At 40.9% G+C, this 20,195-nt stretch overlaps 2 protein-coding genes across 6 annotated transcripts in view; one reads left to right on the forward strand and one right to left on the reverse strand.

Moving 5' to 3' along the window:
- RIPOR2 (RHO family interacting cell polarization regulator 2) overlaps window positions 1–3,700 on the forward strand; it is a 52,128-nt gene extending 48,428 nt beyond the window's left edge. Inside the window, exons 21-22 of the mRNA XM_038126703.1 lie at window positions 833–923; window positions 2,063–3,700. Of these exons, the coding sequence (XP_037982631.1) occupies window positions 833–923; window positions 2,063–2,163 (192 nt within the window). The 3' untranslated portion in view covers window positions 2,164–3,700. The remainder of the gene's footprint in view (window positions 1–832; window positions 924–2,062) is intronic.
- A 2,921-nt stretch (window positions 3,701–6,621) lies between these two features.
- On the reverse strand, window positions 6,622–14,357 carry GMNN (geminin DNA replication inhibitor). 5 transcript variants are annotated; one of them, XR_005255681.1, is made up of 8 exons: window positions 14,278–14,357; window positions 13,593–13,657; window positions 11,820–11,918; window positions 11,364–11,496; window positions 10,596–10,678; window positions 10,405–10,515; window positions 8,520–8,796; window positions 6,622–6,898 (listed from the first exon to the last, which is right to left on the reverse strand). XR_005255681.1 is itself a non-coding variant. In XM_038126704.1 (7 exons), the coding sequence occupies exons 2-7, from the start codon at window positions 13,647–13,649 to the stop codon at window positions 8,593–8,595; spliced, it is 687 nt and encodes a 228-aa protein (XP_037982632.1). In that variant the 5' UTR covers window positions 13,650–13,657; window positions 14,278–14,357; the 3' UTR covers window positions 6,622–8,592. The 5 variants fall into 5 exon arrangements, 4 of the variants coding, with proteins under 4 accessions (XP_037982632.1, XP_037982633.1, XP_037982634.1 ...); XM_038126704.1 differs by having other exon boundaries at window positions 6,622–8,796; XM_038126705.1 differs by lacking the exon at window positions 14,278–14,357 and adding an exon at window positions 14,057–14,222 and having other exon boundaries at window positions 6,622–8,796.
- Between the last annotated feature and the right edge of the window lie 5,838 nt (window positions 14,358–20,195).

The following is a 20,195-nucleotide window of genomic DNA, read 5'->3' on the forward strand; positions in this document are numbered from 1 at the left end:
TGAATCTCTGAGGGTTTTTTCAGATGGCAGCAAGCTCTGTTTTGCTGTGGCCCCATCACTCACAGGCATTTGAGCTGTAGTCACCAGTGCAGCCTCAGCCTGAGTCACACATGAGTGGCCATGGTGAAGACAGCGTGGTGAGATGTAATGGCTGTGGCAGCAAAGCCCTCATTCAGAGCATGCAGACCAGGCCTTGTGCCCCTTGGATCCACAGGGCTCCTACAAATACTCACTCTGTGGCTCAGTGCCTCTTCCAGGTGTCACACTGGGACAGTACCTGCCCTTCCTTTCACTCGTCTCTCTTGTAGTGTTAAATAGCCAGCCAGAGACACACTGACAGCTGCTCTCCCCAAAGACCTGACATTTTTGTATCACAGAACAGGATTATTCCTTGCTTTCTTCCCAAAAATAGCAGAGGCAAGGCAGAAATCTTCAAACACTGGTGAGCACAGGCTTGGCATGCTTTATAGGAAACCTGTTTGCTAGATCCCCCCTGTTCATTTCCCTGCTGTACCCTGCCTTGGCATTTTATGGCCTTGGTCCACAGCCCATCACCTATCCTACAGTCAGAAGTGGCAGACATAGCTGGTCTGTCAGATTTATGTATATAGTGCATAGGGTAGGAAAATCAGAAAGGGTCCACACCAGCAGCAGAAAATACACCTCCTCCAAATGCTTCCCCTTAGGGAAACCCCATTGCTCGTGTCTCCACCAAAGCCCTTTGCTTGGAGTGGGAAGGGCAGTGCAGAGGATGGTTACTATTTAACGCAAGGTTGTGGAAAAAACCCAGTGTCCTGTGTGGTGCTAAAGCAGTTCTCTTTGCACTTCCCAGGCTACTGAGAGCATTAAAATGCTGGTCACGCTCTGCCAGTCTGACAATGAAGAGATCAGAAAAGTGGCGTCCGAAACCCTGCTCTCCCTTGGTGAGTTGCCTGACTTAGAGCAGTATTTAATTTTATTTTTTAACAGAGCAACATGTAAGACACCCGAGCGATGTAAATGTGAGACTGTAAATTGAAACAAAACTTTACAGAGTGACTTAAACAAGTCAGAAAATACAGATTCTTAAAAATCATTCATTTTGAAAATGAGCTAAAAAGAGAAATTGAATTGCGTGAGTCTGGAGGGGGAAGTAGTAAAAGGGAGGATAGCAAAGGAGAAGTTGAGAAACAGAAAGAATTAATAATTAATCTGCAGTTTCTGGGCACCAGTACTTCAGTGGCATGGAAAAATTGTGTTTTTCTGGCCTTTCGGCTAGGCATGCATTTCTACTCCATGGAGGTGGTGTCCTTGTGTTATTTTAATTATGCAAACCCTTCAAATATGTTCTCTTCCATTCACCGCTTCAGCAGGAATTCAGTCTGCTGTGGGACATGTTATTGCTCAGGTTATAAAACAACTAGCCCAGGGACACTTGAAAACCCTGATTGTTCTGCCATTCTTCTAGATAACATACAGATAGCATTTTTGGTTTCTTATTGCCAGTTCAACACATTAGGGTCAATGTTGTCTTCCTGCAAGTGCATATAGATGGCAGTAGCTAAGGGAAAAGGGGTTGAAAGACACAATAATATTTTGCAAACATACTGCTTCCTATTCTCAGCAGTATAGAAGTAACGTTGTGGATGGATTCACTTCTTTAAAGTGCCAGGAAGTGGGAGGTGGATAAACTTTATATTTTCCAAGGTTGAAGTGGATAAACATAATTTACCTCAAGTACATCACAGCAGCAGCTGAGACCTTGAGAAGCACAATAGGTCATTCAGTACAACAAGTGTGCAAGATACTGTCACCTCATCGTACAAGCCACATCTGCTTCTGTTTGGCTTTAGATAACCAAACAAGTTACATGGGAAGTTTTAAAAAAAAAGAATAATTTGAACATTCAGAACATGTTTAGCTTTTCCAAATAATTTCTGAAATTGCTTCTAACAAGATAAAGTTGAAAAAGGGGTAGAAATTACTGGCCACTCAGTACTTTCTAACAGCAGAGAATCCAGTATTTTAAATGTTCTAGGGCAATGACATAGTACATGATTATGCTTTATCATTTTGCATTCAGGTGAAGATGGGAGACTGGCATATGAACAGCTGGACAAATTTCCCCGGGAATTTGTTAAAGTTGGAAGCCGCCGTGGAACTGAAGCTGCCACAGCTTTTTAGATGGAAAAGAACCTGCTAATATTAAACAGGCATTAAAGTAGGATGGAGCTGCACTTCAGTGTGGGGAACAAGAGGAAGACTTTAAAGAATTCTATGAGAATGTTCCAAAATGTAGCAATTTACAGACTTCTTCAAGAAAAGCAAAATCTGAAATCCAGCTTAAGGATTCCTATTGGCTCCTCGTTGCAGCTCATGATGGAACAGTTGGATGCTGAGGAACAATACTTTCTTGACTGATTCTAAACAAATAATGTAATTGCAGATATTCAGCCTCAACAGACTTCTGTGAGGTTTTTAGAATTCGGCATCTCCATATATTTTCCTATTATATTTACTTCCTTGAAGTTGTTGTGAAAGCTTGAGCCGTGTGATACCGTATCTGTCAAGGACAATCAGGAGGCCACCTGAGCAGGCATGCAGAGTTTTCCCTTAAATCCCAAATGAAGTGTCTGCTGCCATGCAGTGTCCCCAGCAACACTCCAGTGGCAGAAAACGCTGCTCAGCTTTCTCAGTTGTGTCTTGGTAATGAAATACAGGGAAAGTTCTACAAGTTTTGCCTTGAGAAACAGCGTGATGTAAACCCTGGGAGGTGTCACTTTGGTGACTCATTCTAAATGCCTCCACTGGTCTTTTATTCCCTTCTCATGTCCTCCAGCAGCAAACCATCATTAATCCAGCGATTTCTGAGGGGGATCAATCAATCACGTAGGTTTCTGAAAACTAAATGAAAAGGTAAAGTGCATTTATTTATTCTGAGAAGAAGGAGTGAATACCGCTAATTGCACAAGTCCCCAAAACCATTTTGTCCTGCAAGCTGCAGGCAGGATTGGATTTTGTACATTCTAATTAGAGGAGCGTAGTTTCTATAGAGTGATTTCAATATAAAGAACAGAACAAACTCAAGTGGACCTCGGAGGCAGTAATAAACAGAGGGGAAGCAAATGCACCTCCCCTCCCTGCACTGCAAGGTTGAAAGACAGCGAGTGCTTCAAACTGTTGATTACAAGCCTTAAGTTAACAGAGGAGGTGAACAGAATTTAACAGAAGAGTGTTCCTGTACTGTGTTGATTATGCATGAAATGCTATTTAGATGTCAATTGAAGTATCCAAATTTGCATAGACGACATAGAAAATACTGCAAACAGTTCACATCAAGAGGAAACCTTGTGAGCCAAACACTTTGGCAGGCAGGGGTCATTTGTTTTGTTTTTGTTGGTTTTTTTTTTTTACTGTGAATGTTACAAGAATGTACATATTTGTATATTTATAAATATATATATTCTTCCTTTAATTAAAGAAGTACATTTTGTACAGTGCAAAATGCTTACTTGTTTACTGAGGGATATAAACTCTTTTTGCAGAAGGTGAAATAGCCATTTTGTGGTTTTTATACTACACCTGTCCCATCAGTTGAATTCTTTCAAGGCGTCCTTTTGTATCTACTTTTTTTTTTTTCTTTTAGTTTTGTGGCATTTGTACTCACCATATTTCCTATCACATTTAAGTTATAATAAAGATTATTTTTAATTACTAAGCACACCAGTCCATATGTACAGTCACCATTTCCATCAGCAGCCTCTTCACTATCAGGCTCATAGTTTTAGTTCAGAGCAAGCCAGCTTTGTGTATCATTCAAGATGCTTACCAAGAAAGGCTCCACAGGGACTACCTCTCCAGAAGATGTGCTGGAGAGGCTCTAGGATTATTACCAAACTTGCACTGATTACTCCTCCCTTCTATGAAGACAGCCTCTTCTTGGACAGAAGACATTCCTTCCATTCATTTTCCCTTTTCAAACATTCAGGCTTACAGCACACACCTTGGGGAATGGAGAGCTGCCTATGGAGCAGGGAGCCAAAGCCACAGGGAACAGGGAGCAGCTCACATACAGAGGTACTGCATCAAATGGAGGGTGTATCTCATCTCATGGTTTAAAGCCACCCTTGGAGAAGCTTATTAGCCTAAAGCTGATCTACTACACCGTTACAGCCAGGATTCATGACAGCCGTAACAAAGTGAACAGACCTTAAAGCTTCCAAAACCTGAGGGCAAAGAAAAATATCCAAACCGTTTATTTGTCTCCAAGCTTGTACATTTTTATGCTTGCAGAGCTGACAACGCTGTCTTTTCCTGGCACATTAACACACACCTTGGTGGAGTAGGAAAAACCAGATGCACAGAGGTGAGCATCACAAGGTTTGTGCTTACCAACAGTAAAGAAGGAAGCAGCAGGCAGTAATTACAAAAGCTCTTAGGGCTGCAGCAGACTTACTTGGACAAATTCAAAGGTCAGGGCCACCGCAGGAAAGTGTGCTAGGAAAAAGTTCCCATAGCAAAGTGGCTCAGCAGCTGTGCAGATGGAAGAGATGGGCAGCTCGCTAGAAGTGCACTTGGTTAAAGGGGTTTTTCTGGTGGTAAAGGTATCCTTACCTTATGCTGTGGTGGTTTTTACTACCCCTGCCATGCTGTCACTGTCTCAGCATTTGGCCCCATAAATAGAAACCTGGAGCACCCCTATACTACTGTAGCTACAGCAGCAGCATGTTATGCTGCCCAGTTTCACACTGCTACTAGCAAGGCTGTTGTATCCATCACACCTTCAGAAAAGCTATCCTCTAGAGCTTCACCCTGTTCTGCAGTCTGTGATACATACTTTATAATTTATACTTTATAAATAATGCTTATCATTAATGTGAACCTCAAAATTAGGAGTCAACAACTGCCAGACACTGTATCTTAAGTATGGCTCCCTGCTTTGCAGTGGGATTGTCCTGAGGAGAGGATCCACAGCATCCAGCTTCAAATGGCTGCAGTGCCCCCGAGGGCAGGATAGACGTGTCCTCACAACTGATCACATTTCATTACAGGCATTTGCCAGCAGTTCAACAAACAGCAGCAAATTACAGTTCCTCATAACACCATTATCAGTTGCTAAATTGTTTTGTGTTATTGCAAGAATGGAAAGATAAATTAATAACACAATAAACATTTTCTGCTGAAAAAAAACCATTGACAATGCAACTCAGTCTTAAGAACATTAGAGTGCTGGAAAAGCATAGCCTTGGCAAAGTTGGCACATCTTCTTATTAAATTCTTAAATCCAGTTCTGAAAACAACCTGAGATGGTCCTTGAGGAAAAGTAAATGAATGTGCATCACATGTTCTTAACAAAAAAATAACCTATGACTAACTTCATGACTTATGCAGAGGCCACACCATAAGCTGCAGCACAGAACAAAGCTGCAGGCACTCACGTAAGCAATCCCATGCCAAAACCCAAGTGAGTTTCAGCTGCCCGAACATGTAGCTATTATGGTCTAATTAATTTCTCCACACATTGTCTTAAGTACAATGGGTGCTTAGCAAAAATAGCAATTTTTAGTGTAAACCAGTTATGAGTTCTTCCTCACACAAACAGTCCACCTGCCCCATGGTTTGCTGTCCCTGAACAGCTGCTCATTCTTGAAACATCTGACACCTGCAAATGACCCACTGCCCCACGCTTAACTCTTGCATGACTGAAATTCAGCACATGCACATTTTATGGGAGAAGTGCTAGGACACTGTAGATACATCCCACTTCCACACAGCCTGAAAGACAAGATTGTGTCTGTACCCTCTGGAGTGGAAAGGAGTGTTGATTCCTTTTGCTGGTAGCACAAACACATTTAACTTCCTGGAGAGAACCACATGCTGTAGTTAGGTTCCAGAACTGATACTTTTATTATACTAGACAGGATGTTCTCTCTATAACTTAGCCAGAGATAAAGGTTGTCTTTAGTGATGCTGATTTTCAGCTGCTCCATAGCTGTGTTCCAGTTTTGATAAATGACTTTCCCTGTATGGTAAGTGATAAATGATTTTCCCTTAAAATGTCAGATGGTTTTAAGAGAACTAATCACAAACTAATCTCTGTATAATTTCTAGACCTTTGACAAGCTGTTAGCACATAAAGTTTCTTGACTTAATATGTACACAGTGCTACTGCATGCATGTTCAAAAAAGCACTCAATTTTCAGAACAATAGAACATTTTTAAACAGCAGTTGTTGCAGCATCCTAAAACAGCTGCTGAGAACATTTCCATGCATTAGTGTCTGATACAATAGGTATAAGTCAGTGTTTGGTCAAGGTTCAATGCATCTGCGACAAAACATGTGTATGGGTTTTATTACTGTGGCATTTTGGCTCACACCTAGCCTTCTCGGGCATCACAGGTTTTTTTGCATTTCCACAGCAAACTATCCACTCTCCTAACAAACTGCACTTGAAAAAAACACAGCAGCCTCCGTTTAAAACATTAGTATGTATTACTAAGCAGCACATGCCCTTTTGATGTAAAAATTTACTCTGTTAGAGGGGGGCCAAACACTGCAATACATCCATCAGCCTACTCGCAGAACTGCCATGATTTATTTGTACACAGTCTATTTCAACAGAAGGATCCAGCACATCAAGGGACTGTCACATCTTTTATTTAAATAAAATTAATCCAGAAAAAGCATAAGATCTAAACCTAATAAGCATTCTTCTTGATCAACCTGAAGGTAAGAAACACAGATGCAGATACTACACACAAATTCTGGATTTGTCTCTTTCTGGCAGTTCTGTTCCAACAACAGCACCTGTACTACAGCAGTTCACACAGCAGGAAGTGAAGCAGTGGAAAAGCTGCACTTGTGGTCTCATTTTGGTCTGCTAGTCATGCCACAGTCCTTTCTTCCCTTCTACAGCCTCTGCAAATACAATATACTTGATGTTTAAAAATAAAGCCACCTCTAAAAAAGGTAAGAGTTAACAATCAATAACTTAAACTAAATTGAACTGCAAAAAACCAATTTTATCAAAATGAATTTTATGTTTCCTTACTAATGTTGAACTACTTTGTTAAGAAAGTTGCTTACAATGTGAGCTAGGAGAAGTCTAAGTCACTTGACAACCATTATGCACTTCTCCTAACAGAAAACCAAGGTTACTCTACAAAGCATTTGCCCAGCACCGTTTTGTTTCTTCTTCAAGATGGCACCAGTGCAAGATAAAGGACACACCTTTCTCACCTTTTCAGCACAGTGATGGAAAGGAATATGCCTAAGAAACCCCTGGAACACACACTGGAAGATGTAATCTTGTGCTTACAAAGTTCACAGAAATTGTGATGCCTCGTTTTCTAGTTAGCATGCTTGAGGTAAAATGGCAGCCAGGAGTATTGCCTCCCATAATGGTTTCTGACGTTTCCTGGATGTCACAACTGAAATCACTTGTAAAACATCTGTTAACTGATCAACAGCCACAGGAAGTCAAACAGAAGGAATATAAAGGTGCCAATCTGATAGCTCCAGAGTCATTCACACGTACCCTGAAGCAATCATCTCTAGCAAGGCCAGAGAGATGCACAACTCAGGATGCTTCTATTCACTTCTGCCTCCTGAAAGCCACTGAGCTTTAAGCTCCTCCCGAAATACGTCTCAGTTCACTCGGTACTGGAAAATCTGTATCCAACTTACTCTCCTGCTCCATCACACCCCATGCAGATATCAGATAAGGCGCTCAAGGTTTTAAAGATCACTTTCTATTCCTGTAAACCTTTTAGAACCTAAGTACCTTGGTAAAAGGGTGTCTCATCTCTTGGTAAATACCAGAGCAGTACCTTGAAAACACCAAGTTTCCTTTCAGAACAGCTCTGTTTTGTCTCCACCTAGTTTTCAGCACAGCTACTACTGGGACTAAGAACACACCACCTTCTCTTCATAAGCCAAATACAGTATTACTAAAATAAATGGTCCAATATTTCCTACTTAAGCTCTCATTACACAGTTTGCAAAATGTTTCCTAAGAAGGCAGAGGAAATTAATTTTTTAAAAAATTAAAATCATAAATCTAACTGACCTTTACATTTTGATTCATTACCCAGGAAGATTTTCTGAAACCTCACCAACACCACACAAATTTTAGCTTTTTCTCACCCTCTATCCACAAAAAAAAAGCAATTTTGTTCTCCAGAATTCTGCAAACCTAAGAAGAACTAAAAACTGTCCAGGCATCCCCCTAAAAGCTTGAAAGCTTCCATCTACAGGAGTCATAACTGATTTAAACCAAGGATTAACCATTCCCTTGTCAATTAAGACACTATTTTGGTAATGCAAAGATTTATTTATCAATTTTCATGCTTCATGTCAGACCAACTGATAAGAAAGATATTTACACAACAGTTGAAATACACAGTATTTGCGTTTCATACAAGCAACTACATGCAGCCTGTAGTAAATTTTCCATGCAGTATTCAGATACTCCTCCCACTGCTACATAATTCCAGTTAAAATACCAACATCTGTAATGTTCCCACAAGAGTTTCTATACCTGAGGTGTAGTACATCCTTTCAAGAGGAAGTCTGCAATTAAAAGCCTGGTACATAAGCCTACTTAAAGGTTGTCATTCCAGTTGCAAATGGCTTGCTTCCTTTGAAGGAAGATCTGATCTAGTCTCCCTTAAACCAGACAATACTTGTGATGGCTCTTCTTCAGAAGGGCTGTCTGCCTCATCTCCGCAGTTGTGCTCTTCATTTTCCTGTCTGGATTCCTCTAGAACCAGACTCTCCAGTGTCTCGAGACTGTCAGGTGCTTGCCCAGTTAGCCTCTACAAAGAAACAGAGGACAGCAAAATTAATATTTTTCTACTTAATAACTATGAAATAGTGAAATAAGACTCTGCATCTTAAATTAAGCAAACTAATTACCTTCCTTTGGAGGTTGTTGATATAATCCAAACATTCCTCAGTTACAAAAATCTTAAGATACAATTTCAACTCAAATTACTACCTCTTAACTTGTAAAGCACATTTGCTTTGCTCAGTTTTTCTTAGGCTCTTCTGTAGGACAGATTTTATCTCATGCAATCTAAAACACAGGAAACTGGTTCCCAAGTCAAGTACTTAAAGTACACTATAAATTTAATTTCAGAAAAATTACTGTACAACCAATTTACTCAATTTTTACTTAAGAGATGATGAAGCTACATTAAATTGAGATGAGCTTTAAGACCCAGCAGTCTCTAGCACTTGATCAGCCTAGAAGTTCCTCACCTAACCTGATCTAAGGAAGATGAACAGGACTGTAAAGAGGCTGATTTTGAAGCTTCTGGTTGTTTGATGTATCCCTTACAGCTCATTTAAGCCTCAGAAGGGAGCAGCTTACAACTAATAAGTGATCATAACTTTTGAGAAACTGTAGAGAAGTTTCCAACTATATCAGTTCAAGTCCTCAAGTAATGTAATTTCTGCCAGTGGGTTTATCACTAACAAGTAGTACTCCCCAAACACCAAAAAAAAAATCAAGTGTAGCAAAACAGTCTTTCAAGGCTGATCTAAACTGCACTAACTGAAAACTTGATGAAATTTAATTATTGACTAAACAAGTTACTTGCAATAATATTGCATTTTGTTTCCACCCCTCAGTCTAGTCATCACAGACGCAAAGTATTTGCCAGGCACACAGCTTCATATCCCAGCTTAATGAGAGCTTAATTCCTGCAAAAACAACCTGAAAGCCACAACATCCAGGTTTCATACCTTGATGGATAAATACATCCCATCTATGTATTTATCACAGCTCCCGAGGCTCTTACAAACAATCCACTCCTGCTAAAGGAGCCATGGAATTAGTGACAACTACTCACCCCAAGGAATTCTCAGAGGGAGCTGTTAGGAAATTTGAGTTTATGAACCCTACAGACTGTGTACAGCTCTTTTTGGGCAGTGAAACTGGCACTGTGCCTTGACAAGAAAACGTTGACCTTAAAGAGAATAGTGCTCCCTCTCACTGCTCTACTTTGTGACTCTGTTTCAAGTTCAGTTTCTCAAAGGACACAGCCAGTACCAACCTATTAAGCATATGAATTTAGGTCATCCCAAAAAAAGTGAAATATCAACTCTTCCTTCCCTTACCACAGTCTCCAACGTGCAAATCCTAATTCTGTTAAGAGAGTAGGTTGAATCTCTCCTTCTGAAAACATCCATCTTAGAACTCTCATTACTCTGATAGGTTCTAAGATGGGAAAAATCCATCCCCTAAAAGGAGCTTTTTTAACTCTAGAATTAGAGCTATCCTGCAGGAAACGGGTCAGAGAGCAATTTAAAATGAAGAGGCATGTCAGCACATGTAACTGAAGTCATGATTCATTATAAATACCTTGGCTGGTTTCTCACTTTTTTGTTCTACAACATTAACTGAAAATGGCTTTAAGTACCTCAATCACAGTGGTCATATAATGCACATGCTCAGCAAGGGACATGAGCTCTTCATTTTCTTCTTTCAGGCGGGCAATTTCACCATCCTTCTGCTCGATTTCTTTGTGCAACTGAGTTCAAATAACAAAATGTTAGAAGAGGAAGACAATAGCCAGGTAACTTTAGCAGTCAGGCATCTTTGAGTAGCTACCTTTTCATTTTCTTGAAGCACTTCATACAGAGCCTTCCTCCTTTCTTCAGCCACTTCTTTCCAATACCGAGATGAAGGACTTCCTGAAGTTAAAGGCTACATTAAGTCTGTGGTAAGACTGACTTCTTAAGAGCACCTTAAGATATTTAACTTGCATACAAGTGTTCTGTGAGCTGTGATACTAAGAGCTCACTCTGTATAGTGTTTTCAAAGATTAGTTGTAGAACTACAACTAGTAGTGACAAAAGCTTACAAGAAATAGGTCCTACACTGCATTAATGGCTGTACAGCGCCTTCAGGAAGCTGCCTCAAGCACAGCAGCAGGCTCTGCAAGATGGCCACATTTGCAAATGCTGTTCTGAATGTGCACTTTGTGCAAGACAGAAGTGTTACTTCCAAGTCACTGTCCACACTGGGCATAATGGTTCTGAGAAACTGCACAAACTGTGTGGCTGTGGCAGAGTAGGCTTTCGTTTCAACTTAATTATTAGTCACTGGAAAACTTAGAGCCCAGCCAAAATAAACTACAAGACTCCTTAACACTATTGCACAAAACATTTCTCAGCTTCTGGTTATTATTAACTTCTTAAATACCAGACATCTATACTTTATTTAATATAGAGGGTAATTATCATCAACTCCTGCTAGACATCAGGAAAAAACCACAAAGCCCTTATTTAAACGACAAAGGAAATATGTTTCAAGTAGCACTCTAACAGCAGAGTAACATTTAAAGTGCAAGAAAACATTTCAGGAATTACCACATACCTTTCATCATGAGATCTTCAGCTTGAATGACATCATTCTCATTCTCTTGCTCCTTGTCCACAGACACCCCGGCTTTAGAAGCCTTTGAGGCAAATTTGTTATTCCAGAGTTTCCTTCTGACTGAAGATTTCTTCTGCATAAAGCATGGGCAGATTTAAGTTTAGAGGAACATCTCAGCCTATGCAAAAATACAAACTTCTAAGCCTGCACACTCATGACTGCAATTAAGTCTCTAAGTCCTGCTTTCTCCATATAACAGTTCTAGTTTAGACATCTTCCTTAATACCCAAAGAACTCAAATTGCTAGGTTTTATAACTAGAACAATAGTAAGCTTGTGTCACTCTAGTTAGCACACTATATTATTTCAAAAATATTAGTTTTCAGTTAACAGCTGAAATGCATTTCACTACGACTAGAAATGATTCCATATTTACAAATTATCTTTTAGTTTATACCTCATTATGTCTGCCAACCAGGCTACCAGCTGCTGAAGGCTGGATCATTTTAAGAGTCGGTCTTTGGGCAGCACTGCATGTGGTATCCGTGAGGTACTTCTGAAAAGACAAAAACGGGTCAGACAGTAGCCACTCTTCTTTACATACACTGAAAATCATGAATCCATCATGCTTTCATTAAGGTAACACAATTCATCTTTTCAAGACAAAAAAAAAAATGACACTGTAGCCTATATTAAGGCTTTTGTAAGGAAGGGGATCTAATTATTTCTACCAGACATAGATCTTAATCACATGAAGCTATGATCAATCCCTGCCTCTTAGGAAACATTCACCTTCCATAAAAGAACTTCAGCAGAAATACTCTGATTAGATTTCAAGGCCAGCGATTTTAGCTGGACCTCTCAAACTGGAGTTTGAGAGCAGCAGTCTCAGACCCTTGCGGACAGGGACAAAAGTGATTGCAGCTGCAAGGTTAGGTGGTACAGGTACATCAGGCAGTAGCTGTTTCTGTAACCTGTGAACACACCATCAAACAGTGATCGTTTAAAGAGATGTGTTCCTTTGATTATCCATTAAAATGGATCAAAAGTTTCCTTGCTTCGATCCAGACAGGCTATTGTTTTGTCTAACCAGTCTGTTTATCACCCTTGCTTATCATGCATAAATGCCTCTTTCCGGCATCAAAGCTTTCTGACTGGGTTGGTTACACTGCCACCATGGGATAGCAAACAATGGCAGACAACCAAGCAAGAACAGCCAGGATACAATGCCACAGCAGCGTGAGAAAGTTACCGATTCACACCGTACTTCACAGGACAAGAGCTCGCATTTCCCACGGTAGTTTCTGCCACCAATTATCCTACTGTTCCACTAAAGGACAAACATTAACTGCTGTGGGAACAAGAATCACATCGTGTGTCAGACACTGCTCGCTGTTACTTAGGATTAGAATTAAATATACTCTGCCAAGAAATTATTGGCCAATACTCAAGTTAACCCACTGAAAGTGCAAAAAGCCACACCAAGCAGTTTATACCCTAGAGACACTATGGGGCAAGAGTGCCACAAATCAGACCTATCAATTAGCAATTTTCATTAATACCTGAAGCTGCCATTCCAGTCACTATGCCTCATCACACAAGATCTACTAGGCTCTATTTTATATGCTTTTGTACCATTCTGATTAGGGCCTACATTCAAAGATTTACCAATAAAAGTCACTAAAGTTTGTACCTAATCAGTTAACTCTTAAAAACCTAAGTTGTTTAAGCATTTCCACCAATTCCAAGGCAATTATTATTCACAAAGGTGACTTTAGAAAGTGAACTGCCTGCTTGAATACTTCAGTTAAAACACGTTCAACCCAAGACAGATATAAATAACTCATCAGAAGTTCCCACCCATAAAGAACAGCCTACACAACCTACCCTACAACCCCTAAGTATAAGCCAGACAGATTCAGTAAGCAAAGGCACACAGTCAGGACAAACAAACCAAACCAACCCTGAAAAATTAAACGGAGAGACAGTAAGCTCAGTGTCAGAGTAAAAAGGACTTGCTGAGCAATAGGAAAAACAGTAGTCATAAGCACATATACCCAAGCAGGACAGCATGTTCCCAAGCCACAATGTCTGCCAGGAGGTTACTCAAGCCAAATGGACATATGCCAGGTGGAAGCACATTGCAACAGATCCCTTTATATTCCTTCAGCGGACAGAGAAGCTTGTGTCACACAGAGAGGTACTAGCTTCAAGGCTTTAAAGCCTGTACCTGCAAAGATCCTGAGGACTTTTCTGCGGTCGGTTTCTGTTTCATTTTGGAATTCATGAGATCAACTGCAATAAAAAAAAAAAACCAAAACTCTAAAATTAATACAGCATCCCTCCACTCCTGAAGTTCGGGAAACACTAGCTGGAGAACATTACCATTCCGGATTACCGGCCTTCATGGCTGCCTTAAGCAGCCAGCCATGCACGGCGTGGCCAGCGGGCCCCTCCGGAGCCCCTCCCGAGGTGGCACCCGCGACACGAGCGGCGGGAAGGCAGCGCCGCCACAGCGCGGAGCGGCCTCTCCGCAGGGCTGGGGAGGCGTCCCGGGCGCACAGCCGGAATGACTGAGGGGATCGGGGCACTCACCCACACCATGCCCCGGCCCGCTCCCGCCAGGAGCCCGCAGGGCTGGGGAGGTGTCCAGGTGCACACCCGGAACGGCTGAGGGGGGAACAGGGCACTCACCCACGCCATCTCCCTCCGCTCCCGCCAGGAGCGAGCAGAGCCCCTCCCTCCCCGCGCGCCGCCGCGGCCAATGGGGAACAGCGAGGCAAGAGCCCGCCAACACCCAAACTCGGCCACGGAACCTTGCGGCCCCAACCCGCGGCCGGTGGGCGGCGGCGGCTCAGCCGGGCCGGGCAGCATTCCCTTCTCGTCCCCGCCGCCCCGCCCGAGGCCCCGCTCACCGGCAGCCGCTCCCGCACGGACCCGCGGCGCGCGCTCGCACACCCAGCCACCCCCTACGCGCCCGGCGCGCGGCTATAAGGAGCGCGCGGGCGGTCACGTGCGTGACGCGGGGGCCCGTTCCGAGCCAATGGCGGGCCGCGCTGCCCCCGCCCGCGCGCCGGGCCGGCGCTGAGGGGGCGCGCGCCGCTGCGCCCCGGCCTGCGGGGTTTGGGCGCTTCTGGCTGTGGGGATTTTGTTTAACTTATAAAGGAGTTGTGCCAGATCTGATTCCATCGCGTCTCCGCTCGTCCTCGTCACCGCTGCCTAAACACGGTACGACCTGCAAAACCGGGGAAGAAAATTAGGAGTGTTAAGCCACAATAACTGCTACACAACACTAATTTTGCGCATGATACAGACTACAGCTTTTATTAATTATGCCTCAGGCGTGCTGTTAAATTGGTTAGAAACCACTTGACGATTATATTCTTGCAAATATTTGCACATTTATCTTTTATTTATACTAATAGTATCTTCTGTTGACTTGTGAATAAAGAGTTTGTCGAGTTAAGGACACATTGCTTACAATCAAGGTCTCACAGAACAGCTATCAACATTTTTCCCAAGCAATATGATGGAGCTATTAGAAATTAGAATAATTACAGAGAGAAGTATTTATTTAGCCTGCCATTCTGCCGGTCCCCTGTTTGGAAATAAATTCTATGGCACTTATGAGAATGTTCTAAGAATGTCACAGTCTGATGAAAGCAAGAAAGGCGGACCATGAAAAAAGACGCATTAGGAAATCTTTAAACAAGGATAAGGAAATAAAGCTGATCTCTCTTGTTCAGTGTCTCATTGACCCATTTAAATTTTCATTGTCCACAATATCCTTTGGCAAATACTCTAGAGCTCAAATAATCTTTGGTCTGAAGAACACCATCTTTTCATCTTTTTATTTTTTTTTTTTTTCTTTGAACTTGATTCCGATATTGTCACTTGATGTCCCCAGTCCTTGTACTGGAAGGGACAACAAACAACCTGCCCTCATCTAGGCCACTGTTACACAGACTGCTCTCCAGCTCTCTCTCCCAGGCCTACCTAGCGTCCCTGACATGAAAGCTGTTCCATCTTCCTGCTCTTTTGTGAACTGTATGGCATTTGATTTGCCACTGCTGAACACTGGGCTGGCATTTCAGTGGAAAAATCTGCCCTAACTCTGAGCTCTTATTCTCGAGTGATGGTCAGGTTTGTCACTCAATGTGTGAAATTAAGATGTTTTTTCTTATGCATATTTTTTGATGTTTATCTGCATTGAATTTCATTGCTGTATTTGCCCATCACTCAATTCCATCATGTCCTTCTGTAGTTTTTCAGTCAGGTCCCTTCTTGTTATTTCAAATAATACAATGTCATAAGCAAGCTGTCACCTTAGTAAGCTTTGTCTTCTGTATAACAAATGAAAATAACACATGCAGAAATGTCATCTAAATTAACATCGTTCTGTTACAGTATTAGAAAAAAGTTCATGCTCTTAGGTTAGTTTAATTCTTGTTGATTCTGGAAGGAAATTTGAAATTTCCTGGTTTCAAAACACCAGCAGGTATGTGTAACTGGTTATATATGCACACAAATCCTTCTAGCATTGAATGTCCTTTCAGAAAAATCTTGATACAGGTAGTGCCTATATGAGCACAACATAAAAACATTCCTATTTTTACATTTTATGCTTTCTTATACAGAAATTTTAAAATCCACTAAAAACTATACTAAAGATTTAAATTAGATGCATGCATCAATTTCCATCATAAATCATACTTAAAAGGCACTGTATTTTATGGCTGAAATATATAAATTGTAAGTCTTGTAAATACCATGTTTTCAAATGAAACTTTCTCAGACATTACCTTTTCAAAATTCAGGTTTAATTCATAAAAAATTTTCAGGTGGATTTACAGTTCAGAAGTGGAATAACTGCTTTGGGAGATGTTGGTGATTGGAAAGTTCCGAGGTAATGGGAGATGGTTCTGATGTGACAGTCTTGTTTGTTTTTGCTTTTAATTTGTTCCTTGCTGGAGGCATACAATCTAGAGGTTTATTACAAAGCTGCCACTCCTTCAGTTTATCCAGCTGAAGAATGTGTCCTCTTACAAACCACCATGTCCCAGAGTTCAGTCTCTTCAGTTCAAAAGGTTTCTAAAGAACCCCATCACCATCTCAGAAAGAACACCGAGAGTTTATTATTAGAAGCTTATTCATAGCCTTAATTGTGGAAAACCAGTATAATGATATAAAAACCTCAAAAAAAAAAAAAAAAAAAAAAAGAGTATCCAGGTTGTTTTACTGTAATAATTCCCATTTTGTAGCCAAAGCTCCAAAGTTTTAATTTAAACAGGGATTAGGACATTTTTACATGCAAAAATCTGTCAACCCAATGCTAGCAGAATACATTTTTCTTCAGACTGAGTGCAATATAATGCATTTCAGCTTGTTTGTTTCATAAAAAATAAAACCCTCTGTCATGAATACTTATGACTATTTGCACTTCAAGTGAGCCTAAGCAAACATGCCAAGGTTTCCCATAGAACTCAGCCAATTTGTTAGATTATTCATGGCAGCAGAGAAGGTGTACTTTTTAGAGCTTTTGTATTCCATTGCTGTTGATAAATGTTATCAATTTTTACAGCAAATGACAACTGAAAAAAAAGCTCCTTGGAGCACATGGCACTGTGTGGAAACTTCCTCAGCATTGCAGAGGGAGAGTCTGGACTTGGCTATCTGAATGAAGTGCTAGCAAGGACGAATTTATGCCTGACAGTGACACTGTGCCTTTTGTCAAGGCCCTTTCTGTGCTCTGCAGATAATGATCTAGCTCTGGGCTGCCTAAGGACTCTTTATTTCTACCTGCCACATTAAGTACAGGTAAACCACATGGTGATTTTTAGAAATTCTGTGTACTATGTTATTACATAAATATCATCAGAGAGTTCCTATTTGTTGGTGTTTGCTGTAAGCACTGATAAGTGTTTGGGGTGCAGAGGAACATCCTGGAGAGGGCCAGGGGAGCCACTGCGGCGCTGAGCCTCTGACACATGGGAATGTCGCATCGCGACCCTGCAAAGGGCCCGGGAAGGAAGCCCCGAGGCCGCCTTTGGAATCCCTGAACCTGTTAAGACCTGTGGCTCTCGGGATCCCTGGCTGAAGTCCTCTCGGCCCTCCTGTCCAATTTTTATTTCAGGGATGAAAGGGCTCCTCGCAGTCCGCAGGGTGACAGTAGGTGGCAGCGTGGCATCACGCTTCCCCTCCCTTCGCTTCTGGATTTTCCGTCGTGCTTCCTGCGTTACCGACAAGAAATTCATGGTTTGTCTTCTTTTCCCTGGGATAATCAGCATGGAAGGCTGCATGCTAATGAAACTCGTGGATTATGAACATGGCACAATCCAGCTATAATTCATAAGGCAGACTGGGTTTCGGTGATGGCCACTGTTAATCATTAGATCTCTCCACAAATTTCATGTATTAGAATAAAAGATTGTCCTGTGAACCGTGATCCTGAGTGCCTCAGAGGTGAAAAGTTAAAAGAAAAATCTGCATCTCACCTGGTTATTTTTTTTCCCTAGCTGAGTACTGTGTGAGCCACTAAGACATCCTTTAAGTCACTATTAGGTCCTAACCTACAGCTTAAAAAAAAAAAATTATAAAAGTGCTTTAAGATTTAAAAATTGAACATGCTGTATAAAAGCTACAAATTAATAATATGCTAAAGTTGCTGTTGACGGCAAGTATTTAGAATATTATTTACAGACTGAACAAATAAAACAATTTGGTTTTTAATTTTACCCCTATTCTTGCAAGCATCTACTGATTTAAACACAAAACCTACATTATTTAAGACCAGTACCTCACATGCCCAAGAACTTATGTCCCATTTTATGACCACAGGCCCCTGAAACTAAAAGGTGGGGCATAAGGAAGTGCCAAATGAAGGTTAATATTGCAGCAACAGCTGTGCAGTGGTATACTGGTTTTGGCAAGGGTAGAGTTAATTTTCTTCTGTCCACTGCTGTCCATCACAAGAAGTAGACAGTGGTGGACAACCCAAGTCTTTCTATGATTCTGTGATTCTGTGTCTAGAACACAATATAAGGAATGTTATACACATTAAACAATGGCATTTCTTTGCACAAAAGCATTCCTCTTGTGCCTTAGAAACTGTTTTCTCTGAATGTAGAAACGAGCGAATCAGTACATTCTGAAGTATATGAAACAGTTTTAATTACCACCTAATTTGTCTTGTTAGAATTTACAAAGAATACTAATTTATTTTTGTATGATGCATAAATATTTGGCACTGAATTAATCATAGTTCTGTTTCTGAAGCAAGTAGCTTCAGGGCTGATTCTGCTTCTAACATACAGTACAGAATGTGTGGAATGTACAGAAGAAAGATAACAGAATCCATCTAATATCTTCTGAAATATATCTATAACATACATAACAAATTGTGACAATTTATTAAAAACTAATTATTAACATGAAATTATTAATTTTTAAGTAACTAATCATTAAGCTGGAAATTAAGAGCAGAGGCATTAGAGTACAACCTTGCCCACATGCTTATGAGTAAACATGTAATTTTGAAAACAGGAATTAGACTCTGAAATTACCAAAATTTTAGGAAAAAGAAACTCAAAACGACAAGGTGTATCTATAAAGTTACCAGTGGTTTTTAATTTACAGAAAAAAAGCACAAGTCATTATGCAAAGGAGTGCTTGGTTTCACTGAAAACAGTGAGGATATGGTAACATAGTGACTAGAAAATACCAGTTTTTCAGAGAAGCATAGCTAGCAACCAGATATTTTAAACTTTCAAACTTCTTTCAACCAGATATTTTAAACTTTTGCCTCTCAAAATTCCATGACTCACTTTCTCTCCCAATGAGTATATTTTTGCAACAGGTAGAGTACATGACTGCCTTCACATGGGCCATTTCCCATGCTGCTGGATTCTGTATTTCTGCAGGATGGCAGCCCTGATGCTGCGCCGCCAGTCCTCAGAGGCAGAGGGGTCTCTGTGCACCTGACTCCTCTAAGGGTACAGGACTGCAGCTATGTGGTGGTGTTCACAGTCCTCCTCACTCTGGGGGAAAGCCTCAAGGACACCAGCTGATGTGTCTGTGCTGTGCTAACCAAGCAGAGGCTGACCCACTCTGCTGGCTGTTTTACTCACCCTGCAGATTTATAGTGGAAAAGAAAAACTATTTTTGCTGTGTTAATGGGATTTAAGCCTAAAAAAAAGAGAACTATTACTGCATATAATGCCACAACCTACTTGTCAGGTTTGTTTTGTATAACATGCACATTCCTTTCTTCTCAGTGATAAGCCTTACATTGTTTTAAATTAGAATTGAAGAGACGTAGTCTGTCATTGGATCGAGTGTCATAATTGCAAAATACACACCCAGCTTCCAGGGCCACAAGCTTCTCTTGTAAATGATGCAACATTGCATAACCAGTATGAAGCATAACAATAATATGCAATTATGTAGTCAAGAGAATTATGGATCAATAGCATACAAATATTTATTTTGCTAAGTCTTAACTGTCCCTTCATTAAGAGATGTTACTTTTTGACATATGTTTTAACTAAGATGATGAGATTTTTCTATCCTACAAGCTTCATTGTTGTGCATGATGGAGAAACAGAAGCACAACTATATAAAAGTAGGACAAGACTCAGCCACTGCTCATGAATTTAATAGTGCAAAATTTCTGCCTGTAAATGTATAAGAAACATACTTGGGCTGGTTAATTTACTCATTTGCGTAAATATTGTCAGGGTACCTTTACTAGACAATGAGCAAAAGGGGGAAAAAAGATCTTCTCTGAGCTTGCTAAAGAAAGGAAGTCAACTATATAAGGAGGAGCACCAGTCTT

The sequence above is a fragment of the Motacilla alba genome, chromosome 2 (assembly GCF_015832195.1).
Source record: "Motacilla alba alba isolate MOTALB_02 chromosome 2, Motacilla_alba_V1.0_pri, whole genome shotgun sequence".
Classification (NCBI taxonomy): domain Eukaryota; kingdom Metazoa; phylum Chordata; class Aves; order Passeriformes; family Motacillidae; genus Motacilla; species Motacilla alba.